The sequence below is a fragment of the Marmota monax genome, unplaced genomic scaffold, assembly GCF_021218885.2.
Source record: "Marmota monax isolate L192 unplaced genomic scaffold, Marmota_monax_Labrador192_F-V1.1 WCK01_AAM20220418_F8-fsc00015, whole genome shotgun sequence".
In the NCBI taxonomy this organism is placed as follows: domain Eukaryota; kingdom Metazoa; phylum Chordata; class Mammalia; order Rodentia; family Sciuridae; genus Marmota; species Marmota monax.
The window spans coordinates 4,215,193-4,241,604 of record NW_026692194.1 but is presented as its reverse complement, the minus strand read 5'-3'; the positions used below and the strand labels follow the sequence as shown (position 1 = coordinate 4,241,604).

Below are 26,412 nucleotides of genomic sequence, written 5' to 3'. Positions count from 1 at the left end.
TGGCAACTAGTTTTGAGACTCCAGAGTGGGTGAGATAGCCTCGGGAAAGCCGGCAGTGGGCAGGGTACAGGCTTGGAGAGCTGGTCATGGGCTAAACCCTGGAAAAAACGATGTCTGGAGAGAACCAGGAAAGGTGGTGGTTCTGGAGACCAAAGTGGCTCAGGAGGACAGAGAGCACCAATCCTGGCAGAATCTCTGTGGACAAGACCCTGGGTTAAGGGGAACGAATGGTCCTGTGCTAGGCAAATGGGTAGAGGGCTTGCCTAGCACATGGGAAACCCATTCCCAGCAATCCCTCCACCCCCACCCCACAAAAATCATCAAAAGAACTGCAAACACGAATCTCCCATCTTTTAACTGTTTATTGTATATATAAAACTACAAAAGTAAGACTGCTCATTTCCATGTACATTTAATCTGTCCAATTGTTTAGATTACAGCCCGAACCTACATTGAACACAGCCCTCTGGGTTCCGATGTGACGTCTGTAATATTGCATAGAAAAGGCACAGCTCTCAGGTCTGTGGGGAAAGGTCACACCTCCTTTTTGACAAAAAAAAAAAAAAAAAAGCCTTCCTCAAAACCCATGCACCAAACATGTCACTATGTACATCTTTTTCAAAATCTTGGTTGTTTGTACATGTGGACTGCACTTCTCTTCCAAACTTATTATCCCCAAAAGAAGTCCAAAATTTTTTTATTGGCTTTGTCTGCAATAGCATTTGATCCTGGCTAATTTTCAAGAACCATTTAGACTCATTCTTGGAAGCATTGAGAACAATTGTACACAAAGCAGGACAGGAACACCTTGCTGCCCCCACCATGTGTGGGGCAATTACAGGAGTTAACCATTTACAGTCAGGACAGGTTAAATATGCTCTTTTCAATCTTTTCAGAAAACGGTATAAAGGTCCAATTTGTAACAGCAAAGTTTTGAAATTAAGACAATTCAGAGAGAGTAGAATAACAATCGCTGCACAGAGTCTTTTTTTTTTTTTTTTACATCTGTCACTTAAGAAGGCTGCCCCTGCAGTATTCATAATTCATTTGTTTACCGCAAAGGTGGTTAATAAATTTAAGCTTTAAAAATGATCCGTAAGTTGATACTTTGGCTCTTTGGAGCTTATTTAGTTAAGAAATTTTCCTTGATTGACCTCAGGGTGGTTGGGGGCACTCCAAGGGGCTATGGCGATAAAAAGTTCAATTGATAAAGACACTCAGGGGTGGTAGGAGGCTCTGGCCATTTCTCACCCTTTGGTATGAATGTGGGTGCCCGTGTGGTTGCCCCTTTCTGTCATCAAGAGAAAGTGCTACTAAGAAAACTTTTAAAAATATCAACCCTTTGATGCTTGATTTTCTTAAAAATTTGGAGGTATTAAAACATTCCTCATCCATACCTTTTGCATATTTCAAATAGACCCATATTAGAAGAGACAGTAAAAGTGGATGTGGACTGTGTGTCTGATGAGAAGACCCATGGGGGTCTGGCTTGGACCCCCTTTTAATACAGATTTACATTCCTACAAGAGAATACATTCCTACCATACATTCTGCACATTACCATCCAGATGTTGTTAGAGCTCCACAGTAAAATAAATATATTTACACAGAAATAAAAAGGAATAAATAACTTATGGGAAAAAAATCACTTCAAATTCAAAGCTCTTATGATTCTGCTCTCATCTTGTCACTTCATTGCACATCACTGTCAATAATTGTCCTCTCCCAGCCCCAGCCCCACCCAGCCCATCTTTCTCATTAAAGGTACCTCAAGTTGCCTGCCTGGCTCTGGATGCCATTCTTAAAGGGGAAGGAACTGCTGCCAAGAGGCATTTGGAAGCACATCCTGCACTGGAACTGAGATGTGGAGATCCCACTCCAGCTCCTACTCCTCTCTGTTGGGACATGGCTTGGTAAAAATAGGACACAAAGACACTTTAAACTCTTGAAGGCTTCACTCTTTCTGAAAATGGGCCATTGGTTTCCCATGAACATCTCTGTCAGACCGTGAGCATCAAGAGTTTATGGCAAGGGTTTCAGAGTTAAAAAGCACTTGCCTGCTGTCGCTGGGGGTTTTTGTTTTGATTTTGAAGCCCAGCCTTACAAATACACCAGAGTCAGAGAACCAAGTTTGGGCAGCGCTTCTCTGTGCTTATTTGAACTGTTGCCCAACATATGGGATTTGTTTAAACACACGGTTTGGTAATCCAACGAAAGTACAGTTGTTCTAAGTTACTGTAAATCAGTTTTTAACAATGGCAAATCAACTGCTTTACCCTGTTATTGTTCAGAATAATCAACACTATTGTGTGCGTGTATGTATGTAGATGTGTGCAGCACGTGGCCAGTTTGCAGGGTCCTCCAGTTGTACAATGCATGCAGCCTGGGCAGGCCCGTCTCCTTACAATAAAGGGAAGCTCGGCGACACTGGAAGCATCGATAACAACTCTAACCTTAATTATATGGTCCCTGGTCCTATATCAAAGGAAATGACACATGTGCAGCAGTAAGAGGTGTTTGCGTGGAGGTTGCTTGTAGGAGAACGAGTTGCAATTTGATCAGTTTCTCATTGCTCTACTGAGTTGATAATTAGCCTTTAAAGACACATTCGAGTGGGGAAAAAAAAGAAAATTAGAATGCAGAAAAGATTTAATCGTATCATACCCGAATCTCTTGCTTAGATGAGCAGGTCCTTCATCACAAACGTATTTGCTTTGCCATGTGCATTATAAAAATAAAACTATCTATGGCTTGTTTAAAGTGCCATTTTCTCAAGTTGACTTTTTTAATTGGCCAGAGAGACCCAATTTTATCCATGGCAAGAAGTGAGCAGAATTGGTGACTGCATATTGACAAATGACCAACAACAGACGACAACAACAATAACAACAAAACAAAATCCCATAATTTAAAAATTTTTAAATAAATATAAAAGTTATTCCTAAAGAAGCCACCTGCATAACAATATAGGTTGTAACCTGCACTCAACAGCTAAAGTACCATTGGAAGAAAGAGAAAACTGAAACAGAAAGGCCACAAACAATCTCGGCAACAAGCATGATACATTGCAAATGTTTTAAAATTAAATGTACACCACTAGGAATAAAAAGCTACTTCTTAAGGGTCTCCTGGGGGTGGGGGGCGTAGGGGAGGAGGGGGAAACATGCATAGAAATTCCTGTCTGTGTATTTGGGTGAAACAGCCTTGTAAAGTGTGGTTAAATTAGCAGTTGATTTAAGAAAGCAACGAGACCAGATGCCGTGATGCGAGGTGAGGAACTCCAGCTTCAAGAGTGGCGGATGTTGGAGGAAGAGTGCATCCCGGCCAGCAGAGGCGAGGCGAGCGAGCCGAGCTCACTGTGGTGATCATGAGGATGCCATTTCCAGCTCTTAGCAACAGAGGGAACAAAAGCTCTAGGGAAGGGATGCTGGAAAAGACAATTTAGCAACATGATGGATGCCTTCTGGAAAGAATTTCTTCTTTATGAGCCCTGAGCATTGCAATAGGGCTCAGCTCCATGAAGAGGTTGGTTGCTTTTCATAAAATTTTGTTTGTATGTAAAATTTCTGGTTCATCATAAAAATTACGCCAAAAAGGGAAAGATTTGGGTTTTCATTAAAAAAATAAAAATAAAAACAATTAAAAGCGCAAACTTGGCATAAATACACTCTTAAGTAAGATGATAGCCGTCCCCCCACAGAGGAAGCTAAGGAGAACCATCACTCCAACCCCGAGTTCCATGGCCACCTCCCACCAATTGCTTAATGCAAGTTTGATGAGCAGATGCGGCTCTGGCTTTGGAAGTCACAGTACTGGCGGGTGTTTGTGCCAGAGGGATGGTGCTTGTGAAATTTGGGTGTGATATCACCTGGCCCTGTGTGTGTGTGTGTCTGTTTGCATTTGGGGACATCAACTGCAGATTGATTTGATCCAATTTTCTCTTGCACCATACACATATAAAACATTACAACTCTATAAAAGTACAAGTGCAACTTGTACATCTGAAGTTTGCAGGAACTATGTGAGCAAATCCTATCAAAATAGCTATCTCATATGTATAAACAGCATTTGTTTTTAGAAAAACAATATCATAAACTGCAGAATCTGTACAAAAATATAAAATAAATTTGGGCAGCAGTTTTCTAAACAGCCATGTAAATGCAACACTTACGAGGAGTACTTAATGCCTCTAAAAAGGCTGATTTGCCGGGTCAACCTATACAGGGCGAAAATGCCAGGAAAGGTACTGAGATTATCTAAATAATATATATATATATATTTTTTCTTTTTTACCTCTTGCATTAAAACTTATAGAAAAAATAGACAAATATGCACATGCAATTTACAGCTTTTCCAACTTAATCCTTGTGCTTCACTCGAACTGTTTGTTTGCCATTCAACATTAGCAACATTGTCTTCAAATGGACTCTTTCCTATACCAGGGTAGTAGGTCTCTGAGGAACCACTCAAAAAAAGCATATTAAAAGTGGTCATACTTGGATGAAGGCACTCCAACTCTGCTCAAAGCAAAAACTAGTGTGATCCTTTTGTAAAATTTTCTTTTTTTCTCTGAAAAAGGCAGGCAAGGGTGCATGCACAGTGCGGAGAATTGTCAGGGTTGTGGGGAGACGCTCGCAGTGTCTGGGCGGGCGTGGCAGTGGGGTCAGGTGGCGGAGTCCCCGGGTCTTAGGACCCAACGAGCACCTCCATGATGTGGTCCAGTTCTGTGAGGTCCATTTTGAAAGGCTGACTCGGGGTGACGGGCTGACTGCTATAAGGAGCCAGAGTCTTGAGGAGGTCATCGGCCGACACAGGGGCCATTTTTGAGGCTGCCCCCGACGCAGATGTGCAGGGGTCAAAATCATACATGGACGTGTCAATGTCAGCAAACAGGATGTCGTCCAGGGTCAAGTCTGTCAGGAAACCCGTGGAAGTTGTTATTTCAAAATTCCCAGGCAGAGAGTCCATCAGTTTTGAGTCATCCGTGCGGCCCTCTTGGGGCCCCTCGGATTTCTGGATGCTGGACTCACTGGAGGTCCCTTTCAAGCTGTCAGTCGCTGCCACGGTGGCCTCTGTGGAGGTAGATGTGGGACAGAGCTCCTCGATCTCGTCCAAGGCAGAGGAGAAGCTGTCCTTCTCCTGCGGGAGGGCTGGAGGGGAGAGTCTGGTAGGAGCTGTGGGCTGCACAGCCTGCGAAGTGCAAAAAGTGTCATCGTCGTCCTCCAGCAGGGAGGCCGGGGTGAGGCAGGCCTCCAGGGGTGTAGTGCTTCCGAGGTCGCAGGGAAGGGTGGGAGGGGGTGCGAGGTGGCTGAAGGCGGGCGGGGCCTCTCGGTAGCTGTCGCTCAGGGAGTCGCTGGGCTGGGAGGAGGGGGTGAAGCCGGGCCTCAGGCTGCCTTCCTGCTTGAGTTCCTCCTGGATCCGCCTCAACATGTTGTTAATTAAAACGGTCTTTTGCAAGCTGGGCTCTGTCAGGGGCCTGTGGTTATAGAGTTTCATAAGGGAAATGTTGAAGATAGTCTGGCGCTGTAAGGTGTAAGACACCTTGGATGGACCGTCGGAGGGAGACACGATTTTGCCTTCCAGCCCATCTTCATGCTCATCAAACTTCCGTTTTCCTCCTTTACCCAACATATATCTGCAAAGGAGAAAGGCAGGAAATGGCATGAATCACACAAAGGCTGATCTCCACCATAAAAAAAAAAATTAAAAAAAAAAAAAAAAGGTGCTGACTTAGACGTCAGAACTTGGACTTTAGTTTCTTGCCTGGGTGATTTAGAAGAGCAGATGGATTAATTGGGGGAAGACCTTTCAGAAAGAGAGAAAACTGGGAAATCTACCCTCATATGCCTGCAGAGCGGTTTTTATCACTAGGTAGTCTGGCGAATGTATTTCTTGAGAAATGTGTACGACACAGACAAGTTAAAAGTTACCATGGAAACTGTGATTTTGACTTTCTCAGCTCATGTGCTTGCGTTCGCATGCCTAACATTATCATGCAGGTTCAATTTCCCTTCCCCAAATGGATTTATTTTTAAAGCTCAAGAAAACACTTACAACGCTATGACCTAAACAGATATAGGTGTCATAAATTACAGCTTCAATGCATCTTGAATGATTAAAAAAAAAAAAAAAAGTTAGACAAGGAGGAAGGTGTACAATTTTGGTAGAACTGTGTGTGCTTTCAAAATGCCTTTTCCTTCCTCATTATGCATCAGAGCCTTCCTGCCTGTTGGGTGACATGTGGTGAAACACTTGGCCTGTGTTAAATGACCACAGAGATGGAGTGGCCGCTGCTTTTCACTCTAGAATCAAGTGGAGAATCCAAGTTTCTCCTTGGCTCAGTTTCACTGCACAAGGTCATGTCTGAATGCAACTGCATTAATTTTAAAATAATCTGCTCTGATTATAGGTACTGTTGTTTGGATACTTGAGACATTTCATAAGGAAATACCTACTGTGATTCTACAGATACATATGTACTTCAAATGAACAAGGTCCCCGTGTTAGGCCTTGCAATTTGATAATGGGTTGAATTTTAAAACTCCTTTCTGAGTCCTGGTCTTCAGTTGGTTGTTGCCTTCTACACAGTGACCCTTCCAACTCTGTGGTCACGCTGTCATTACCTCTTTTCACAGCCTCCACCATCAGAGAACCATCTCAAATCCAGCAGCCTGTGCCTCAGATCTCACTTCCAACCATTCAATCAAGGAAGTCATCCCTCTGTTGTCTGGACCTGGATGCCTGGTCTAACTAAGCCAGACCCTGGCGTGTTCCTTCTCTTGGTGCATGGCACTCACACCTGGACCCTGTGAATCCTTTCTGAACATGACATCTGTGAGCGTCATATCCAGGCAACTATTTTGTAGGTACCTAGTTTTTCTTCTATTCGTTACTTACCTTTTACTGAACTGCTTCACAACTGGCTGAAGTTGCCTAGTTCTAGCTCACTCCACCTCTACGCTGTCTCAGGCACTCTGCCAGGCCCTGCGTGGAGCCCCATGAGAGCAAAGGCTGGTCTCCAAGAGGCCTTCTCCTCCTACAACTCATCAGCGTCTTGAATTCCAAGTCTCATCCTAAAGGAATAAGGCTAATGGGATACTGACACTTCACAAAACTTCTTTCCAATACTTGCTTAAAAGATGGCCATGCTGTCCCCTGAGGCACACATACAGAAGACAATGCCTGGCACACAATCCCAAGTGTGGCGACTGACTTCCAATGCCCCAGTCACCAGGAGATAATGACAACTGCAACCTATCAACATCAGTATCAGCTTGAGATCTGTTAATGCTTACAAAGAATGTGAAGATACTTGTACAAAAGATTTCCCCTCATTCTGTAAGCATTAACAAAATGGCTGTCAATCACTAGGACCAAAAAGACCAAAGATCCATCCTGTAATTAACTGTTCTCTGAGACAAGGAAGGTACAATAGTAAGAACTGGCTTATCTAACACTTCATATGACAGAGTTCCTATCATTCAGTGCTAAAAGTCTCATTTGTGTATCTGCTTTGCATAAGCCATTTCCTATCTAAAGTATCTGTGCTCATTTAAATTTTGAGGGTGAATCAGAGTGGAGGTGGTTTCATCTCACTTTGCACAACAGTTTCTACTTTATATATCAGAACTGTTACCAGGTTGGGGATATAGCTTAGTGGTAGAGTGCTTGCCTAGCATATATGGGGCCCTGGATTCGATCCCCAGGATGCAAAAATTAAAAAAAAAAAAAAAAGTGTTACCAGACATCTGAGTTTTGAAACACATAGTTGTATTCACAATTATACTATTTGTGTATTTGTATACCCTTACAATTTGAACATTTAAACACTTGTTTAAAAACAACAACAACAACACCTCACTTTTGCCAAAGAGCTTCTGGGTGCATTTAATTCACACATAAAGTTACTATCGGATCCATGTTACATTATAATGTTATCAGGCCAGTACACTTAAATATATATGTAAGTACACAAATACACACATGCACCATCTAAAACAGTGTTTGTCATGGGGCTGGGGATGTGGCTCAAGCAGTAGTGCGCTCGCCTGGCATGCGTGCTGCCCGGGTTCGATCCTCAGCACCACATACAAACAAAGATGTTGTGTCCGCCGATAACTAAAAAATAAAAATATTAAAAATAAAAAAAAAAAAGTAAATAAAACAGTGTTTGTCAAAGTGTGGCCCACAGAGGGGACCCATACGCACTGTCATCAGTTTGCAATGAGGTAAGTAGAGATATAGTTTTATTTATAAACTTTTACAGTAAACTTAACAAAGTAATTGTATGTTTGCACATCTAATTTTAAAACAGGAGCTTTTACCTTTTACATCTTTCTGTTTTTACTTCACTTTTCAAGTAGTTATTTTTATTTTGTTTTACTAAAGTCCATGAAGGATTGAGAGGAAAAAGCAAGATGGTCCATCACTACAGAAAAGTCTGGAGAAGCACTGTCCTCAAATGTAAACCAAAATAAAACTAAAAACAAATTAGTAAACAGAATGCCACTTTGAATTTCTATCAGTTTTGGAGGAAAGGCGGGTATAAACTTTTCTTTACCCATCAATGTAGAACTATTTAAAGACTTTTTACCATAATAAGCAACAGTACTTTTTCAATAATACATTTTCCTAGAAATAATTACTGAACCTACTGCACTCGAATATTTAAGAAACAAACAGGCCACTTGATCCTTAAAGATCTGAGGTGGCACTCTCAGAGAGATTCCCGTTGGTTTCCAGTAGGGAAGATCCAGCTGATCAGAGCCCTGTGAGGATCCTCATGATTTAGGAAAAGCCTGAGAAGCCATCTGTGATACTGCCTGAACCAGGAGGGTGGAGGGCCCTGGTGAGCAACACTTGGTGAGCAGGAACAGATACACAAATTGAAGCCCGGGTGCTCTTGGAATGTGTAAATGAGGACCCCTGATAAGAGTGTGTCTCTGAGCAGGTCTGTCTTCATTTCTCTGCTGTGTGGAGAGGCAGGGCTGGCTTCACACACCCACTAAAATTGCAAAATGCACACCATCCTGATTTTTAATCCTAATTCTAAATCCTTAAGAAAGGAATAAAAGTGCAACATGATCAAAATCTATTCCACATTTTTATTTAAAAAGAAAGCTGTCCCTAAGTTTGCTTCAGACGCCACAGCAACATTCCAATTAGCCTGGTCAGGAGAGGCCTCCAACTCCTGAAGGGGAAGGGCGGCGAGAACTCCCCTTCTCAGGACTCTGTGTTAACCACCACCTCCTTAAGCAGGGCACAATTTAAAGAAGAAAAGACAAGACATGCCCTCAAGAACCAGAGGGCAGGAAGCCAGACGCGTGGGCCCCTCCTGGCCTCTCTGGGCCTGGCTCGGGCTGGCCATGGCCAGGGTCGCCAGCTCCTCAGAAGCCTCTTTCTCTTCAGGCTTTCTGAGAAAATAGCAATAGTTCTTTAAGCGCAGTTGGAGAGGCACGTGACCTTTCAAAAGGCCTCACTAGGCAGCAGCTTGCAGATGCAGCAGTAGCAGGAGCTCATTAAGGGCTTCCAGGGAACGCTGCGCTGCGGAAGGGGGCTCCCCCCCTCGGCTGGCTGTGCAGTTCATGGGCCTGGAGTTCACCCGGAGGACGGGCTGGTGACTTGCTTGCTTCCGGGCCACCCCAGGGATCTGTCGCCCACTCTATCTCCTCTCCTTCTGCTTGTGAAGACCAAAGTCCAAACCCCTCGTCTTCTACCCAGTTTTTCAGACAAAGCCCCCAAAGACCTAGAGCTTTGGGGTGGGTCAGAGATCCCACCATATGAAGAAATCAGGCAAGTGCTCCCTCCCTCTTCTGCTACCCAAAGGGGACTCAAAACTAAGCCCAGCCACTTTTCTATTGAATTTTCACTGACTCTTACTACAAGGTTGGAGATGGAACACCCTCCCTCCCCAGTGAACTTGTTAGAAACAAATTCTTAACTTTTCTGTATTTTTACAGATTTTTTGTGGTGCTGGGAAAGGAACCCTGGACCTCGCACATGCTACGCTTAAGTGCTCTCTCTGCCACTGGGCTACACACCCCCCCACCCCCCCGCCCCATCTGTATTTTTAAAAACAAACTTTAGCATACACTGCAGCAAACTAAATTTAAAAGATAAGGAACAAAACTCACTAGTAGCAAAATAAATGAAAACTTTCCCAGGAAGATTAGTTCTGAATAGAACTCTCTGTACACCAGGCCTGACCTTCAATGGAGCAGCCTTTCATTAGGAAAGACCCTATCCTCAAAAGCTACAGTCTGCTGGGGCACAAGCTAAAAAGTAACAAATGTCACTAGGAGTTTCCCGGAGCAGACAAAGGGCCAGAGGACCAGGAGACTGTTTGACCTGGCTGTTCTTCCTTCTGCAATTCCAGATTCTGAGTGGCTCCCCCAGGAGGGAATTAGCAATTACCATGGACTGGAGCCAACAAGGGAGACCTCTGGAAACAGGCTTTGTGGCCCCCTGTTTGAAGTTTGTATTTAAAGTGAGCTTATCTCTTCATGTTTGTCTCCTACCTCCACAGTGAGCCCCATGAAGGCACAGACAGTCCCTGAAACACAAAAGATGCCCCCTTGGTGGCTGAATAAATGAACAGTAAGTGGAAAGAATGAGAAAAGACACAAGGGACAGCAGAGAAGATGGTGTAGATCCAAAGCCAGGTATGTGTCCTTAACTGCAAGGACTAGAGGGCGGGAGAAAGGGGAGAGCGGCTCAGCTTTACAGGGGACCTGGTCACAAGGAGGGGTCTGAGGCACACAGGGTGGGCAGGAAAGCTGAAGCTGGGAAGCCTTCCTGTGAGAGCCCCTCATTGGAGCTTCCATTTTCAAACTTGGGCATGCATCAGCCTCCCCAGCCTCTCCCGGAGGCCCGTGAAACCCAGACTCCTGGCCCAGGGATCTGCCTTCCCAACAAGTTTCCAGGTGACGGGAGAATTCTGAGAACCACTGTTTCCTCTTTTCCCCATCAGGCCACTTACATTTAAGTCTGAGAACATCTTTTCTCAGTTAATCTTGATTCCAGAGGTCTTCCCTATTTGTGACTAAGCAAGAGGGCAAAAAGGAATGAACAGCCTCTTTGTGACAGCAACTGACGGCTCACACATGCGTACACAATTTTTTTTTTTTTTTTTTTTAAGAGACAGGGCCTTGCTATGTTGCCCAGGCTGTTCTCAAACTCCTGGGCCCAAATGATCCTGTAGCCCCCTGAGTAGTTGGAACCACAGGAATGTACCACTGTGCCTGGCCTGACAACTGATATTTTAAAAAATACTACATGCACAATTAAGATGTTTTAAGTTTAACCTGAATGACAAAGTTTGGGCCTCTCAGAATGAAATATCAGATCCTACTGGCTATGAGGTCTAGATGACACTTGTTATGATCTTAAAGTGAATGCAGTGAGGCCCAAGGTCCAAAAAAGGAGCTGGAACAGTACCTATGTTTATGCTTAATTGTTTAATTATTTATTTTTGTGACAATGGAAATTGAATCTAGGGTGCTCTATCATTGAGTTACATCCCCATCTTTTTTTTTTTTTAATATATTCAGTTGTAGATGAACATAATACTTTATTAATTTTTATGTAGTGCTGAGGATCAAACGCAGTGCCTCACAAGTGCTAGGCAAGCGCTCTACGACTGAGCTTCAACTCCAGCCCCCCAGCTCTTTTTATTTTGAGACAGGATCTTGCTAAGTTGCCCAACTTGGCCTCCAACTGGCAATCCTTCTTACTTAGCCTCCTGAGTAGCTGGAATTACATTTGTGCATTACCCGACAAGGCTAGTACCTAAAAATAAAATTTGTGAAATATTACCTTTTAAGACATTCAGAAAAAATATGCAAACATAAAATGAATCAAAAAAAGTTATATTTAAACCATTTTTTTTCAATTATTTAAAAACCTGTGTTTCTTAAAATTTTTATTTATTAATTTTTTGGTAATAGGGATTGAACCCAAGGACACTTTTTAACCACTGAGCCACATCCCCAGCCTTTTTTATTTTTTATTTTGAGACAGGGTCTCACTAGGTTGCCTACAGCCTCGATAAATTGCTGAGGCTGGATTTGAACCTGTGGTCCTCAAGCCTGGGCACAAGTGTGCACCACCACAACCGGCATCATCATCATTATTTTAATTAGTGGCACTGAGGGTTGTTACTCCACAACTGAGCTAAATCTTCAGCCCTTCTTTAAAATTTGAGACAGGGTCTCACCAGGTTGCTGAGGCTGATCTAGAACTTGAGATCCTCCTCACTCAGCCTCCTGAGTAGCTGGGATTACAAGCATGCAGTACCACAGCTGACTTAAACTTTTTTTTTTTTTTTTAATCACTGTCCCTTTAGGGTTATTAAACTGTCAAAATAAAATAAAATGTTATGATTTTTAAGGAATGAATATGAAATCTACATTTTCAAACCACCACTCCTGTCATCCCAACCTCACCACCAAAACATACTGCTTTCATAGGCAGGCTCACTGAGTCTGTGGCCCCAGGGCTTCCTAGTGGCCTAGGTGAAGACCCTAGGGAAAGGCTATACTGTGGGGGTCCTCCTCAGCCCCCCAGGAGGATTTGCTTCTGACTGTGCCAGTCAAGAATGATGCAAAGGTCTGTATTATATGTTCACTCGATTCATTGCCCAAACTCAGCGATCAGATAACTCAGTCACCGCTCCACACAGAAAGAAAAGCCTCCTTAGCTAATAGACTTTTTTACTTGGTATCCAGAGAAGAGAATGAATGCTATCTAAGATCTTTAAGAGGGGGCTAAAAACTGACAGCTGAGTCCCAATTTCTGAAGTGGAGCAATGACTGGAGAAGGTGTGACTGATGCCTGACCAAAATGGAGTCAGAGAGAGTGGAGGCCCCTGGTCCTTCACGGAGAGAAGGCTCTGAGCTCAACACCACCCTCACCTGGAAGAGGGGTGCTTGCTAACACCCAGGTTGGGATGGTTTGTACCAGGCCTAGTAGGTTGGTCCCTTATGTGCATTTTCAAGAACTTGATCCAATTCCTTTTGGACTAGTAACTAAGAGCAGCTATAAATTCAGCATTTTCCCTTTTCAGGAGTATAGGAAGCTGCACGTTATTTCAAAAGTCAGTTACAAGGCAAAACTAATCTACGGCATCTAGGGTTTCTAGTGGTGCATGTGGCTTCTGGGGAGCTGGTCATATTTCATGTCATTCCCCTAACCTCCTTAGCACACGGTCCAATATGACTCCTGGGGTGACGATCAGTTGCTGAAGAGCCTGGCAGCCACCAATGCTGAAGATAAAACCATAAAACCCATAAAAACGAGGCCTCTACCCCAACGTCCACACGGATCTGCTTCTTCTGAGGAAAACAACCAAAGAGGAGTGACAAGCACCTCGCAAGGCCAGAGCAGCTGCTTCCTCGTGACATCCTGTGCCCCCAGAGCCCAGGCCCTCTAAGTGGAGACACATCCTTCCAGTTTCTTTTGGGGTAGTGGAAGAAAGGAATGGCCCTGGCAAAACTGTGTCTGTGACAGACTTCTGAGCCAAAGAAAGGTCGGTGGTGGGTAGGCTGGGCATTGCCTGGGGACAACTTCTGACACACAGAATAGCCTCTCCTTTCTCCTCACTTTCCTGCTTGCCTTCAGATGAGCTTGGGATCCTGCTTTGGAGGCGTCCCTGACAGAAGGCCACCTCCCACCAGCAACCTGGAGCCTCCCCATAGTCCACTGTCCTACTGTGTCTCGGGGCAGGAGGGAGAAGCCGGAGCCTCCTAGACACTTGGACAGGGGCAGCCTCATTCGCTGAGGCAAGTTTTCACACTTACAATACTCCACCTTGAAAAACTAAGGGCTAAGGAACCTGATGACGGCTAAGCTTTTAACACCCTCCCTGCTCCAAGTAACAGCAATCCCGGCCAGAACAAAAAGACCACTTTGAAAAGGACACGGTGGTTGGGGATGCTGGCGGGATCAGAGATGGAAGCCCAAGAGAAGAAACAGAAGGCCCCAGCAGGGCCTCCCAGTATCCTGGCACTGCAGCTGGGCAGTGGTGACTGTCACCCCCCAATGAAGGGGGGGGGTGACAGGTGTGGGGGATGGTATTCCCCACCCTCAAGCTAGACTCCAGACCCCAAAGTGACAGCCACAGAGACAAAATTCCAGTGGGGAGAGCACCTCGGCTTATTTATACAGATGGGGCGGGGCTGGTGACAGAAACCCTAAGAGCTGCCTGGATCAGGAAACTTTTTTTTTTTTTCCTTAAACCAAAGCCCTTCCAGGATTTCGGAGGTCCCTGCAGTAACATCCATGCTAATTGGTAAGTAAGACAAAGCCTCCCCTAACAAATCAGCAATGTAATTATAAAGCCAGTCACTAGATCAAGCCAGTTACCCCAGCTCAGGGAGACTGTAACCTGACACGGCAGATGATGGCGCCTCCCACTGCAGCCGCAGCTCCCACCAGCCTGCCTGGAATCAGGGACACCAGCACAAGCCTCCTAGCCTTCCTGCAGTGGCCTGAAGCCCACAGAAAAGCTGAGTTCGGCCAGGAGGCCAATCTCAAGTAAACGTAAGAAACAAGTCTCATCATGTGGGGTTGTTTTCTAATGTCCACATTTTAACAAATTCTAGTGTTCCCTCTATTTATATGTCTCCATTAAATTGAGGACAATTTCTAATGCTGATACTTTGTCAAATATAATCTTTCCTCTTGGAAAAAAGAAGTCTTAAAATATTAACTAACTCTAATTGCATTTAGTAAACTGTCAAATTCTGGAAGGGAATATTTCAAGAAACATTCTTTAGAATAAATTATGTCCATGTTGGTAAACATTTGGAAAGAAAAATAGGCTTTTTAGAACCTAAATGTCAAGTAGAAATAAAATGTTTCTAATATCCTGTCTTAATGCTTTTCATCTCGCTGGAATTTTAGATTTCAATCCCGTTTCTAATGAGGCCAAGGACACCCATCACCTTCCAAGGACAATGGAAGTGCTAAGAATTCCTTTATTTTACCTAAGGAGTGTGGCTAAAAGCAGGGCACACTTAATTCAAATGAAAAATTGAGTGGAATTATGCAGTGTCTGAATTTAGTTAAATAAAAACATATTCAACATGATCTGATGCCTGAAATTGGCTTTAAAATACTCAAAAACAACTGGCCACGAAGATGAAACAAGATCAACAAAAAGTGGATAACTGTTGAAGCAGGTGACAAGTATGAGGTGGTGTATTGGACTCTTTCTTTTACTTTTGAGTATGTTTGGAATTTTCCATAATAAAAAGTTAAAAAGCACAACACATCAATACATACTTTTAAAATTCTACAAATAAAAAAAATCAAATAAGTACAAAAAATTATTTACACCCTCAGTGAGAACTATTATATTAACTTGCGAGGTGTTTTTGCACAGAAGAAAGCTGCTAATGCTCTATGTAAACAAGCAAGCCCAGTACAAGCAGGAACACCGGTAAACTCTGAAAGGCAGCATCACATCCAGCCACACGGGGGCGCAGCAGAGCAACAAGGCACCCCTGAAGTCAGCTTCTCCACTGCAATTTCTGTCTACAGAGCTCTCAAAGTCTACACATTTCAAGAACCAGTCCCAAATTCAGGTATCCACAGGGCGATGTTAAGCAAGCTGGGAGCCTTGCCAAGCCCAACTAAATTATATTATGCTATGGTTCAAGCTCTGGAAACACTGTACAGGAAAGGTTGATGCCTGAATATAAGTAACAACGATGTTTCTAAAGCCATGGTTAAGATCCCTGGAGGATTCCTGAAGTGAGAACAAACACACAAAAACAAACACAAACGCAAGTCACGGGGTGTGGACTTAAAGAAGCCAACAGTTCAACTGTCCAGTGGGGTTCTAATGTGGACTCTTAACCACACACGGAATCTCATAAGTTCAGCACCAAGAATTTTACTAGTATAGAAGTCTTCAATAATCCTATTGCTTCTTAATAACAGTAAGTTACCTCCACACTGAGCAGATTCTGCTTCAGGCAGTTATTTGGGAAAACCCTTCATAAAGGACATTGGGGAGGAGCTATTTGACTGTAAAATGCAATGCAGTTAACTTAAAGGAGATAATGAAGCAATTGCCTGTGTAACTACTTGATAGAATTTTTTCTATTCAAATTACAAGTTCAGGTTATACGATGTGTATGTATCACAACAGATGAACTAGTTATCAGTTTTTCCATTTGAAAATTGGTAACTGTGAACTACAATTATTTACATTAATAAGCTACTTCATGGTAATTTGGTGTCAGGAGTACCTACATCTTTACAATTCTGAATGAGAGTCTCATTAAGGGAAAGAATCCTCAGATTTGACCCCCCCGTCCCCCCCCCCCCCAGGACTGTCTGCCCATAAAGAGAGAGCCAGGATCACCCACCAACCCCCACCCATTCCCATGCATAATGAAAATATTTTTTTCTCCTGTATTTATAATTGCATGGATGGGATTCTGGTTTCAACTCTCCTGTAGCATCTTTTCCCCAAAGACACCTTGTTTTTCTCCTCACACAAGAGACCCTTAATATAACAATGTCAGGGGAAAATAAAGAAGGCATAGGGTAGACACCAAAGGCTTTGCCAAAAGTGACATTTTTTGTTTCTTAAAGAGGGTCACCAAATATATAAAACAGTCAATACTACAACAGGTAAATGTAAGTTTTAGAACAATTCTGTGGGGGAAAAAATTGCATCTTAGTTAAATCCAGGTTTTGCCACTGAAGAAAAACCATGCATGTAACTCCAGGAAGCACTTTTTGCTTAAAAGTTAAAGATTAAAAACTAATCATGCTTTCTGATTTGGATAGCTTATTACTATGAAATATCTTTTAAAATATTCTTCACATATACAGCATAGATTTCACCTTTTAACTCCCACGTGTGGTCTACAGAAGAAAACCAGAGAAATGGTTTCTTCTTTACCTACTGAGTAAGGTGAACCACTGTATTGTATGGCTTAAATCTGGGTTCCTTAAAAGAAAGATATCACATTTCTACAACATGACATACGAGTACAAAAATTTAAAGTACAGTATCATAGAAATATGCTCCAGAGATATGTAAAAGGAAGGAAATAATTTCTATTATGCAAATACCTGTTCCATGTAGGTAACCTACATCTTTGGAATGTTTATTTTAGTTGCCTTTAAGAATTAGGTAGGCTGATGAGGTTTTATTAAAGACAATTTAAATTTTATATCATATACTTGAAAAATTCACATAGTAGAAAAAGGCAATGAAGAATAAAACTAAACTTCAGTGCAGTAAATGATACTTTGTAATTTTTTTTTTTTTTTTTTAATAACTACTTCTGGGCTCTTCTGAGATAAAATGTATTTCTTTCCAAGCACTTCTGTGTATTGATAATGAATGACTCACTGAACTTTAAGCAAAGTCATTTAGCTATATACAATCAAAATAATCAGAGTAACACACTAAATGTAATAAATATTTATTTCTAAGGAAAATAGTTCTTAATACTTTAACTTTAATTTCTTCAAAGGACCTTTAAGGAAAGCCTTCCTCTAACCTCCCCAGCTAGCCTCCCCTAACATTCTATTTGTCCTTCCTCTTTGGAAGCTTTAGCAGAAGCAGGGGCTACCTGAATAATCATGTTTTGATTTTGTAAACCAACTACTGTCAGCTAAGAATCACTACCAGGTGAAATCAATCTAATTTTATATTTTTGATATGGTAAAACTATTTTTTAAAATCAGTGTTTTAAAGATCTGGTCTATTCAGATAGACCATTACCAGATTCCTGACAACTAGAGAGGCTAAGCAGAAATCCTTAGGCTGCAGACCACAGTGCCTAAAGTCCTCTGGCAGGTGGCTCTTCCATGATACCATGCAAGATACAAAAAGACACAGACATGGAGGCGCTCCCCTCAACAAAGGGAAGAAATCTGAAAAGCAAATCTGTATCATCTACCAGGGAATGGGACAAGTACTCACTGAAGATCAGTTTGAAACAGTTGCTGCCTCACTATCTCATTCCAGTGGCTAGAATTGTATGCAAACCTGTTCTGGTGCAGAGATGACCTTGGGACTTTCAGATTCCCTGGGTCTAACTTGGGCAATGCTTCTCAACACAAGGGTGGGGTACTCCAGCAGGCCTGCTCCAAGCCCCAGGAGCAGCGGCATGGCCTGAAATGATAAGCAGTCAGCCAGAGAAGAGGAGAGCAAAGGGCTAAAGGTTGATCTGCAGCAGGGACTTTTGATTATTGAATTTGACCATAGCACAGTCAAGTGTGCTTTTTCCTTTTGTTCAGTGAGTTCACACAATCCACTATAACCAGGAGTGTGCGTATGTGTGTGTATTATCTATATATTGTTTTATATAAATATTATATGTATGGCTGTGGTTGTGGCTCAGTGGTAGAGCACTTGCTTAGCACGAGTGAGGCACTGGGTTCGATTCTAAGCACCACATACAAATAAATAAAATAAAGGTCCATCAACAACTAAAAAATACTTTAAAAAAATTATATGTAATGTATATGTGTATATATATATATGTGTGTGTATGTATGTGTGTGTGTATATAACACACACACACATACATACACACACACACATATAGTGCTAGAGCCAGAATCTCATCACCTTCACTATTTTATGTGAAACTCCTTAGAAAAATAAAAATGCTTAGTCTAGATTCTTCCTTTGAGTTAACCACCTATGAAAGTTTTTAAATCAAAAAAAAAAAATCTTATAATTAACTAGTAACCCTCAAAGCTACAGGTTTTTGCAAAGTGACCAAAAGATAGTAACGCAGACGTGAGTTAGTTTTAAGAACTTAAGTTTGCTGCTACCAGAGTTACTACAGAAACAAAGCTGCCTTTGGGCACCTCAAACTAGTCAGACCTGCTGTAGCAGTTGCACAGCGGCAGCTGATCTGTCCTCCGCCCCCTCCCTTTAGCCCCCCACCCCCACGCATCCGCACAGCTCAGTCCACTCTCCATAGCCAGGCCAGGCACACTCAACCCTAGTTCTGCTGTCTCTCTTGGGAGGCAGGGCCAGGTCCACCAGACAGCATGCAAGTGGAAGAGGAGGCCAGGAGACTTCATTCAGTACTGAAAACTGCAATGGGGGCAGAATAGAGCTTAAGTGATCCTGGGCTTCTACCATAGATCAATCCAACTGCGGCACTTGCTTCAGTGAATCCTGGCAGGTATTTCCAATTAAGTTCAGATGAAAGAGGATCCTGAGAGGAGAGTGAGTCTTTCCAGTTTTAGGACCCCTCAGACCACAAAGACAGCCAAATTTTCAAAAGGGAGCTTGCACTGTCTGCATGTGGTACTTGTTGAAATTACAAGTTTGTATCTGTGCTGTCCTATTAGACATCATGCATTTTAAAAGACATTGTGCTGTCTTTATTTTGAAATTTTAATTTGTATGTATTGCCAAGAAAATTTTTAGACAGTCAAGTATGTTTTTGTTTGTCTCATGATCTTCGGGGGTGGGGGGGACAATCAAACAAAGCATCTATTTATTGCCCAGAATAGGAATGTCCTCTTATTGGGCTGACATATGCCATTCACAGATTTATACAAAGAATGAACTGCCACGCAGTGCTAATGGAGAAAGACACAGCTCCACACAATGAGTGATGGACGCTCCAGGGGACAGTTCTGTTCATAAGGGTTTCCCAGCATCTGCACACAGGGCAGAAGTTTGCCTTTAATACCAAACACACTGGCCATTTAATACAACAATTAGAGAAGAGGGGAAAAAAAATAAGGCATGCCCACTTTGGTTACTCATTGTTTCCTTCAAAAATATTAACACTAAATTAAGGGGCCGGGGACATAGTTCTGTGGTATAGGATTTGCCTAACATTCTTGAGGCCCTGGGTTCAATTCCCAGCACTGCAAAAACAAACAAATAAACAACAAAAACAACAACAACAAGTTATACTTAAACATACTTCTTAAACACAAGTCAGCCTGTAGGTTTCTATTAATTGTTTAGTGAGTAGGTAGAAAATATATTATTTGCACATACACAGTGGCCAAAAGCATTTTTAGATTTTCATGTTCTGCTAGTCAGAATTAATTAATGGAAAGACCTATGAGGGCTGACGGTGAGGCCATTTTTCACTTAAACTGGAGCTTGCCCTCTGGTGCCTTCAGCATACACCTGATCTTTGGACTCAGTAATCAGAGACACAGACACCTTTCTCTCTCTTTTTTTTTTTTTTTTCTCTCTCTCTCTCTCTCTCTCACCAAGAAACTACTGCAGCTAGAGCTATTTTCTACTTAATATGACAGAGAGCAAATATGAAACTTCTGTAGCCACACAGTTTTAAAAATTCTGCAAGAGAATTAAAAGTTCACCCTCCTAAATACTGCATCCATTTTTATTTGCATGTAATACCAACAAAGTGGTCTTGATTCTGCTGATATAAATGAAATATAAAGTTCATACTTTTATCAGTGTTCTTTAACAAGAAACAAGCCACAGCAAAAGAAACATCTAAACATTTGTTGCAACTTTTACCTTTCTTTGCTAACTAAAGGATAAAATATTTTGAGGGATAGCTTGTAGGGTGTAACATTTACTGACTGTGGACTGCTTTAAATAATGGCTATCAGTCACCACGTAAATTGGAATGAATTTTTAAAAATTGAAATCTATGCTATTTTACTATGCTTATTATTAATAATTTAGTGTGTAACAACTGACAAATTTATATTTCAGCTCTTCAATTAAATTTAAAAAGTTTTAATGAGGTACAATACAGCAGATAGGAGTGTAAAGATTTTCTAAATCTGAGATAATATCCTTCTCTTGGTTCTTTAATGGAAACAACCCTGAGCAGCTGTTACCTAAAAGGCTGACACTGGCCTGACAATAAAACTGTTCCCTAGGACACCTCCTGTGGTATATTTGGTTGGCATTATAAAATGTGAGCCCTCTCCCCTACCTGCTCAAGTGAAGGAATAGCAAGCACCCCATATTAAGGGCAGGGGTAGGGAGCATCCAATCCGTTTTGTAAGTTTTCTCACTTCAGAGCAAAATGGTTATATATATTTTAATTAGGAGGAGGGGAAAGAAGTAAAATTATTTAAAAGGATTAGTAACTTGGTGAACAACACAATTTTACATTAACACGTAAAACCTCTAAGTCAGTGAAGCTAAAGGAAATCTAAACATTTGTCTCTATATCTCTTTTTAAATTGAAATTGATAAAATGAACAGGAAAGGAGGGACCCAGGGACAAGCTATTCTTACTTATGCCAGAAGCTGGGATCTGAGGATGGGTATTTTCATCCGCCCAGCACACTCAAATCAGAATAGACTGCTATAAAAAGGGGGAGGAATGGGAGCTGCTAGGGTGAGACAAGCCTTCTGGTGAGCTGAGCAACTATGCCCATCAGCAAAACAACTGAGGGCTCTCAGGTGGATGGCCCTCCCAGGCTTGAGTGGACCCAAAAGCCCTATTACAAAAAGCAACTTAGAACACTTAGGGCCTCAGTAATCCTACTGGTGACTACAACTTCTAGGCTCTTTACAAACATTATAAACATTTCTTAACACCTATTGGGAAATCAAAAAGCATATCTCATGAATAAGGCTTGAAAACATTCACTCAGTTCCTTAAGGCTGACTGGGGCTGCCCAATTTGATTCAAATAAAAACCGCTGAAGTCGGAGGCTAGATGTCTCACCCTATTGACTGTCCTTCCCCATTCTGTGCCTGTAAAAACTTACTTTCTACCTCCTGAAACCACCCAGCTTGCAAGCAAAAAGTTTGTCTAAGAAAACTACATCGGATCTTTTTGTGAAACTTAAAAACTCAGCACTCATCTGAATCGATTACCACCAGCTCTGCTGAAAGTAGGAGAATTTATGGCCAAGGAGGAAAATAAGAACAATTCAGGATTTTCTCTCGATGCAATAGCCCTCTGACGGCACCCCTCTCTTAATGGTACAAAGTCTAGGGCTTGGGACAGCTGGCTCCCCTCAGCCCCCCTCCCTCTCCGTCATAGGCGGTTACCACGAAGATGACTTGTAAATTTCTAATTTAAAAACCAACCAGACGATAAGTTTGCTATACATTCGGATCCAAAATCAATTCATCTGGACAAGGACGAAGAGAGGGTGGGAAGGATGTTTTAATATAAAAACACTGGGAAACTCACAAAAACACACTATATCAAGTTGGTTGCAAACCCGGCCACGGAACTCCAAAGTGAAGCAGCCTCCGCGCCAGCAATCTGAGCCTTAAAAAAAAAGTCTCGCACGTTCACAACAACACAACCGTCACAACACGCACACACATCCCAGCTGTAAAAGGCGACAGCTCCAGGCTCCCTCCTCCCCACCGCTCGGCTCTCATCAGCTCCCGACCCCCTCCTGACCCCGGCCGGTGACTGCCCGGCCCCTGCCCTTCCCCCCGCAGATCTGCTCGCGGACGCGGGGGTCGCGGCCCTAGCCCCGGGGGTCCGAGGGTGCGGGGCCGGGCGGTAGAGGGAGGGAGCGCTCCAGCTCGTACCTGCTTCAGTCCCGGGTCCCTCTCGCGGAGGCGCCCGGCCCCCTCCTCCCCCACTCCCGGCCCTGGCGGACTCCCAACACCGCCCCCCACCCACCCGAGAGCCCAGCGCACCCGAGGATCCCCTCCAACCCGGCGCCGGGAGAACTTACCACATGCAGCTCCACCTGGGAACTAACGCATCAGGAGGGGTTTCCGCCCACTCCTCAAGCTATTCCCTCTCCATGCGGAGTGCCCCACCGCGGGGGCCCGAGGGTGGCGCCGGGAAACGGGCAGGAGGCGAGACCGAAGCTAAGACTCCGGCGTCCTCTGCCTGAGCTCCCGGAGCATTATACAATGGTGGAGGCAGCGGCAGCAGGCAGCGAGGAGGAAGCGGGAGGCGGGCGGAGGGGGCGCCCGGCCGAGCAAGCGGCAGCTCGTGCTCCAGCACTCGCCGTGCAGGAGTGACGTGCGGCCAGCGAGCCTCCCGCGAGCTCCGGGCCCCGGGCTCCGCAGGCCCCGCCCCGCCGCCGCCCGGCCCCGCCCCCGGCCCTCGCCCCGCCCCACCCTCCCCTGGCGGTCCCGGGAGGCGCGATAAATGCGGAGCCCGGCCGCAGCAGCCCGAGCAGCAGGAAGGGGCAGGCGGAGCGCGAGGCCTCGGACGGCAGCGCCGCCCACAGCTCGCTCTCCTCCCGGCGCGCCCTTTTTCTCTTAGGGGAAGATTTAAAGAGGAGGAAAGAGAAAAGGAGACACTCTGGCCGGAGGGCCGCGGCTACCACCAATAACCCTCCACACTCTGGAACACAGGCGAATGACGAAGCCGCTAGTGACAAAGGCGGCGGCGAGTGTAGCGCGCGCACAGCCCGCTGAGTCGCGCGACCGCAAATATGACAAGCATCCGAGCTATTCGGCAACTTGGGGCCGGCCAGCAGGGCGGGCAGGGTCCCAGCAGGGTACTGGGGGCGAAGATCTGTCCCGAGGCACTACATCTACGCTTCCCGCGGGGTTCCCGAGGCAGGCGTCCACCGGTCCGCCCCGACACTCACCCGACGCCCTAGTCTCAGGACGCACGAGTAGCCCGTAGAGATGGAGCTGGGGACAGAAAAAGCCCTTTGCGCGCGGTTGCTTCAGTCCGACACTCGAAAAGTGTCACCAACTCAACAGTACTTTAGAAGCTGAACAGAAGCGAGTTAACCGTAGGCAGAGCCACGGTGTAGATCCGACAGCTAGCCCGAGGAAAGCCAAGCTTGGAGTTGGGTCGTCCCAACTTGTGAGCAGAGGTGCCGTCCTCTGCTCACAAGTTTCCTGTGGATTGCTTTTTCCCTCCCCTTAAGAAATCTTAGGCTCTGAACTACTAATATTTAGCAGGGAAATTTATACAGTAATAGTTTGGAGACGCATGTATATGCCTAAATGGTTCAAATTTAAGAACACAAGGAAAAGAGGCCAGGGAAACAACTCAATTGGGAAATTAATGATTATTTTTAAAATAACATGCATATTCAGTGATAAAATTGTTATAAAAGTAATTTAGACATTTTAAGATTTTGGCTGCTACCCCAATCAATATCTTCTGAGATCACTTTGCTGTTTAATGGTCCACTATACTAGTTGCATTTAAGGATAATAAAGCTTTAAAACCTAACATCAAGGTGATTATAAGCCGTTAACATTAGCACAAATTTAGACCTATTCAAACTGTTCTGTAATGATTTGTTATCAATCAAATTGATAATCTTATTGAAATTGAACTTGGGTTGAAATGTAGGAGACAATGTGTCCAGTTTTATCTCTAAGAAGAATAGAAAAGGTTTTTCTGGACTCTCAGTATACTCAAAATCTTACACAGATGTTTCACTAAGTACAACCAGTGCCCCAAACTATTTGTGGATGTCTTTGAAAGTTTTATTTTAATGACATTCAAAATCAAATATCATAGAAGTAGAGCTCTGGGCTCTCTGTAGGTCTTGCTCAGTTTGTGCCTGGGTGGCATAACATTCAAACATTCTGCTAGGGAGCCAAGATATTTTCACTTCCAGAGTTCTACATCTTAGAGATGACACTAACTACTAACAGTTTCCTAACCACCCACTCACTTATAGTTTCAGTGCTCACTTTAAGGAAAAGCCATTGAAATAGAAGCTGCAATAATCTCTTCCTGTGATATCATTGTAGGAGGCCAGAGACATTAGCTCTGTTGAATTTAAAATGAACTTAAACTTTATTCATGCATTGAAGTTAGCAGAAAGACCTGCAGAATTTATGTGATACTTGGATATTTTCTAGTAAATGACTTCCCAAATACACTGTTCCTAAACAAAAGGAAAAAAAAAATCAAGTGACAACTTTTGAGTCCCCAGAGTGGACACACAGTTTGCTAAAGTCTATGTTGAATGTGTGCTCAATAAAGGTTTGAGTTCACTGGGTTTTGGAGTGAAATGGTTTCTGCCTCTTTGATGCTTTTGAATTTTGTAGTATCTTATCAATACATATGTTATATACAACTCCCACTTCCCCACTTTTAGAATCTGGCATCTTGGAACAAGTCAAAGCATAGTGGCAGCTTCAACAGCTGCCAGTGTGGTCCAATACCAGGTGGTTAACCTTGTCCCCTCCTCCTCTCCCCCAGGCTGAGTCACATACAGGCCAGCATAGCAATCCTGCCCAGCCCTGGAAATTCAAGTCTTTGAGGATAAAGAAGGTCCTCCCTACGCTTTCACAGTACTTAGTGGCATGATTTTTTTTTTCTTTTTTAATATGTATTCCCAGGAAATGAACAAGAAAAGCTTAGTGACATGAAAGGTTTTTTTTTTCCCCCACTCTTTATGATTTTGGGACATTTAAAATAATCCTACTCCCAGGACTTCATCCACAATTTAGAGCTTCTTTCAATCAATTTCTTCCTTTCTTTTTTCTTTTTTTTTTTTGTACTGGGGATTGAACCCAGAGTACTTTACCACTGAGCTACATCCCCAGCCCTTTTATATATTGTTTTAATCTTGAGATAGAGTCTCACTAAATTACAGAGGCTGGCTTTGAACTTGAGATCCTCCTGCTTCAGCCTCCCCCAGTCACTGGGATTACAGGCATGAGCCACAATGCCCAGCTGTCCCTCTCAATTTCATATAACTTTAGAATAGTTACAAGAAATTAGAGCAGTCATTCACATTTAACTATCAGAAACATAATTAGAAAAGAAATATTCCTTTTATAAGCATATAATTGCGATGGTAAATTTTTTAAATGCCTATTTCAGAGAGATTGTTTTTGGCATCACTTTATACTTCTGGGTTACTACTTTACACTTCACTGCTTCTCTTTTGAAAGTTTCTGTGCCCCTATATCTTGTAGACTAGCACACTACTGTACTAACTGAAGGCCACTTTCAGTGCTTAATTAGTATGCACCAAAGAAACAAGGGACAAGCCAGATGTATAAACTGAGAAACAGTGCTGGGGATTGAACCCAGGGTTTGGCCACATGCCAGGCAAGTGCTCTACCACCAAACTACACCTCTAGCCCAAGAAACAGATTTTTAAACAGGTTTCAAACTTTTTTATTTTTTTTAAATATTTATTTTTTAGTTACAGGTGGACACAATATCTTTACTTTTTTTTTTTTAATCTGGTGCTGAGGATCAAACCCAGTGCCCCACATGTGCTAGGCGAGCCCTCCATCGCTGAGCCACAACCCCAGCCCTTATTTTTCTTTTGCCTTTATTAAATGCTACGTTTCAGATTCCACCTGAAATACTAGCTGTAATCATCCATTCATATACATTGTAAAAATTAGTCTTGGTTTTATGACCAAAAAGAAAAAAGGATATATGTTTCAGTTATTAAACAAACCACATAGAACCAGCTGGGCTAAATAATCTTTTCATGGAAAATACAGAGATGCAAATTGTAGACTTCCCATTCACTAATAACTGAAATCTTGAAATA

General features: G+C 43.2%; 1 protein-coding gene across 4 annotated transcripts in view; it reads right to left on the bottom strand.

Annotated features, from left to right (window-relative positions):
* Positions 1 to 344: 344 nt before the first annotated feature.
* Positions 345 to 26,412, bottom strand: part of Sertad2 (SERTA domain containing 2) — a 111,345-nt gene continuing 85,277 nt past the window's right edge. For 3 of the 4 annotated variants that reach the window (XM_046422879.2, XM_046422872.2, XM_058572674.1), the window contains one exon: positions 345 to 5,635. In XM_046422879.2, coding sequence (XP_046278835.1) covers positions 4,687 to 5,631 — 945 coding nt within the window. In that variant the 5' untranslated portion in view covers positions 5,632 to 5,635 and the 3' untranslated portion in view covers positions 345 to 4,686. Of the gene's footprint in view, positions 5,636 to 22,641; positions 22,949 to 26,412 lie in introns of those variants that run through there. The other variant, XM_046422864.2, reaches the window with a different exon arrangement.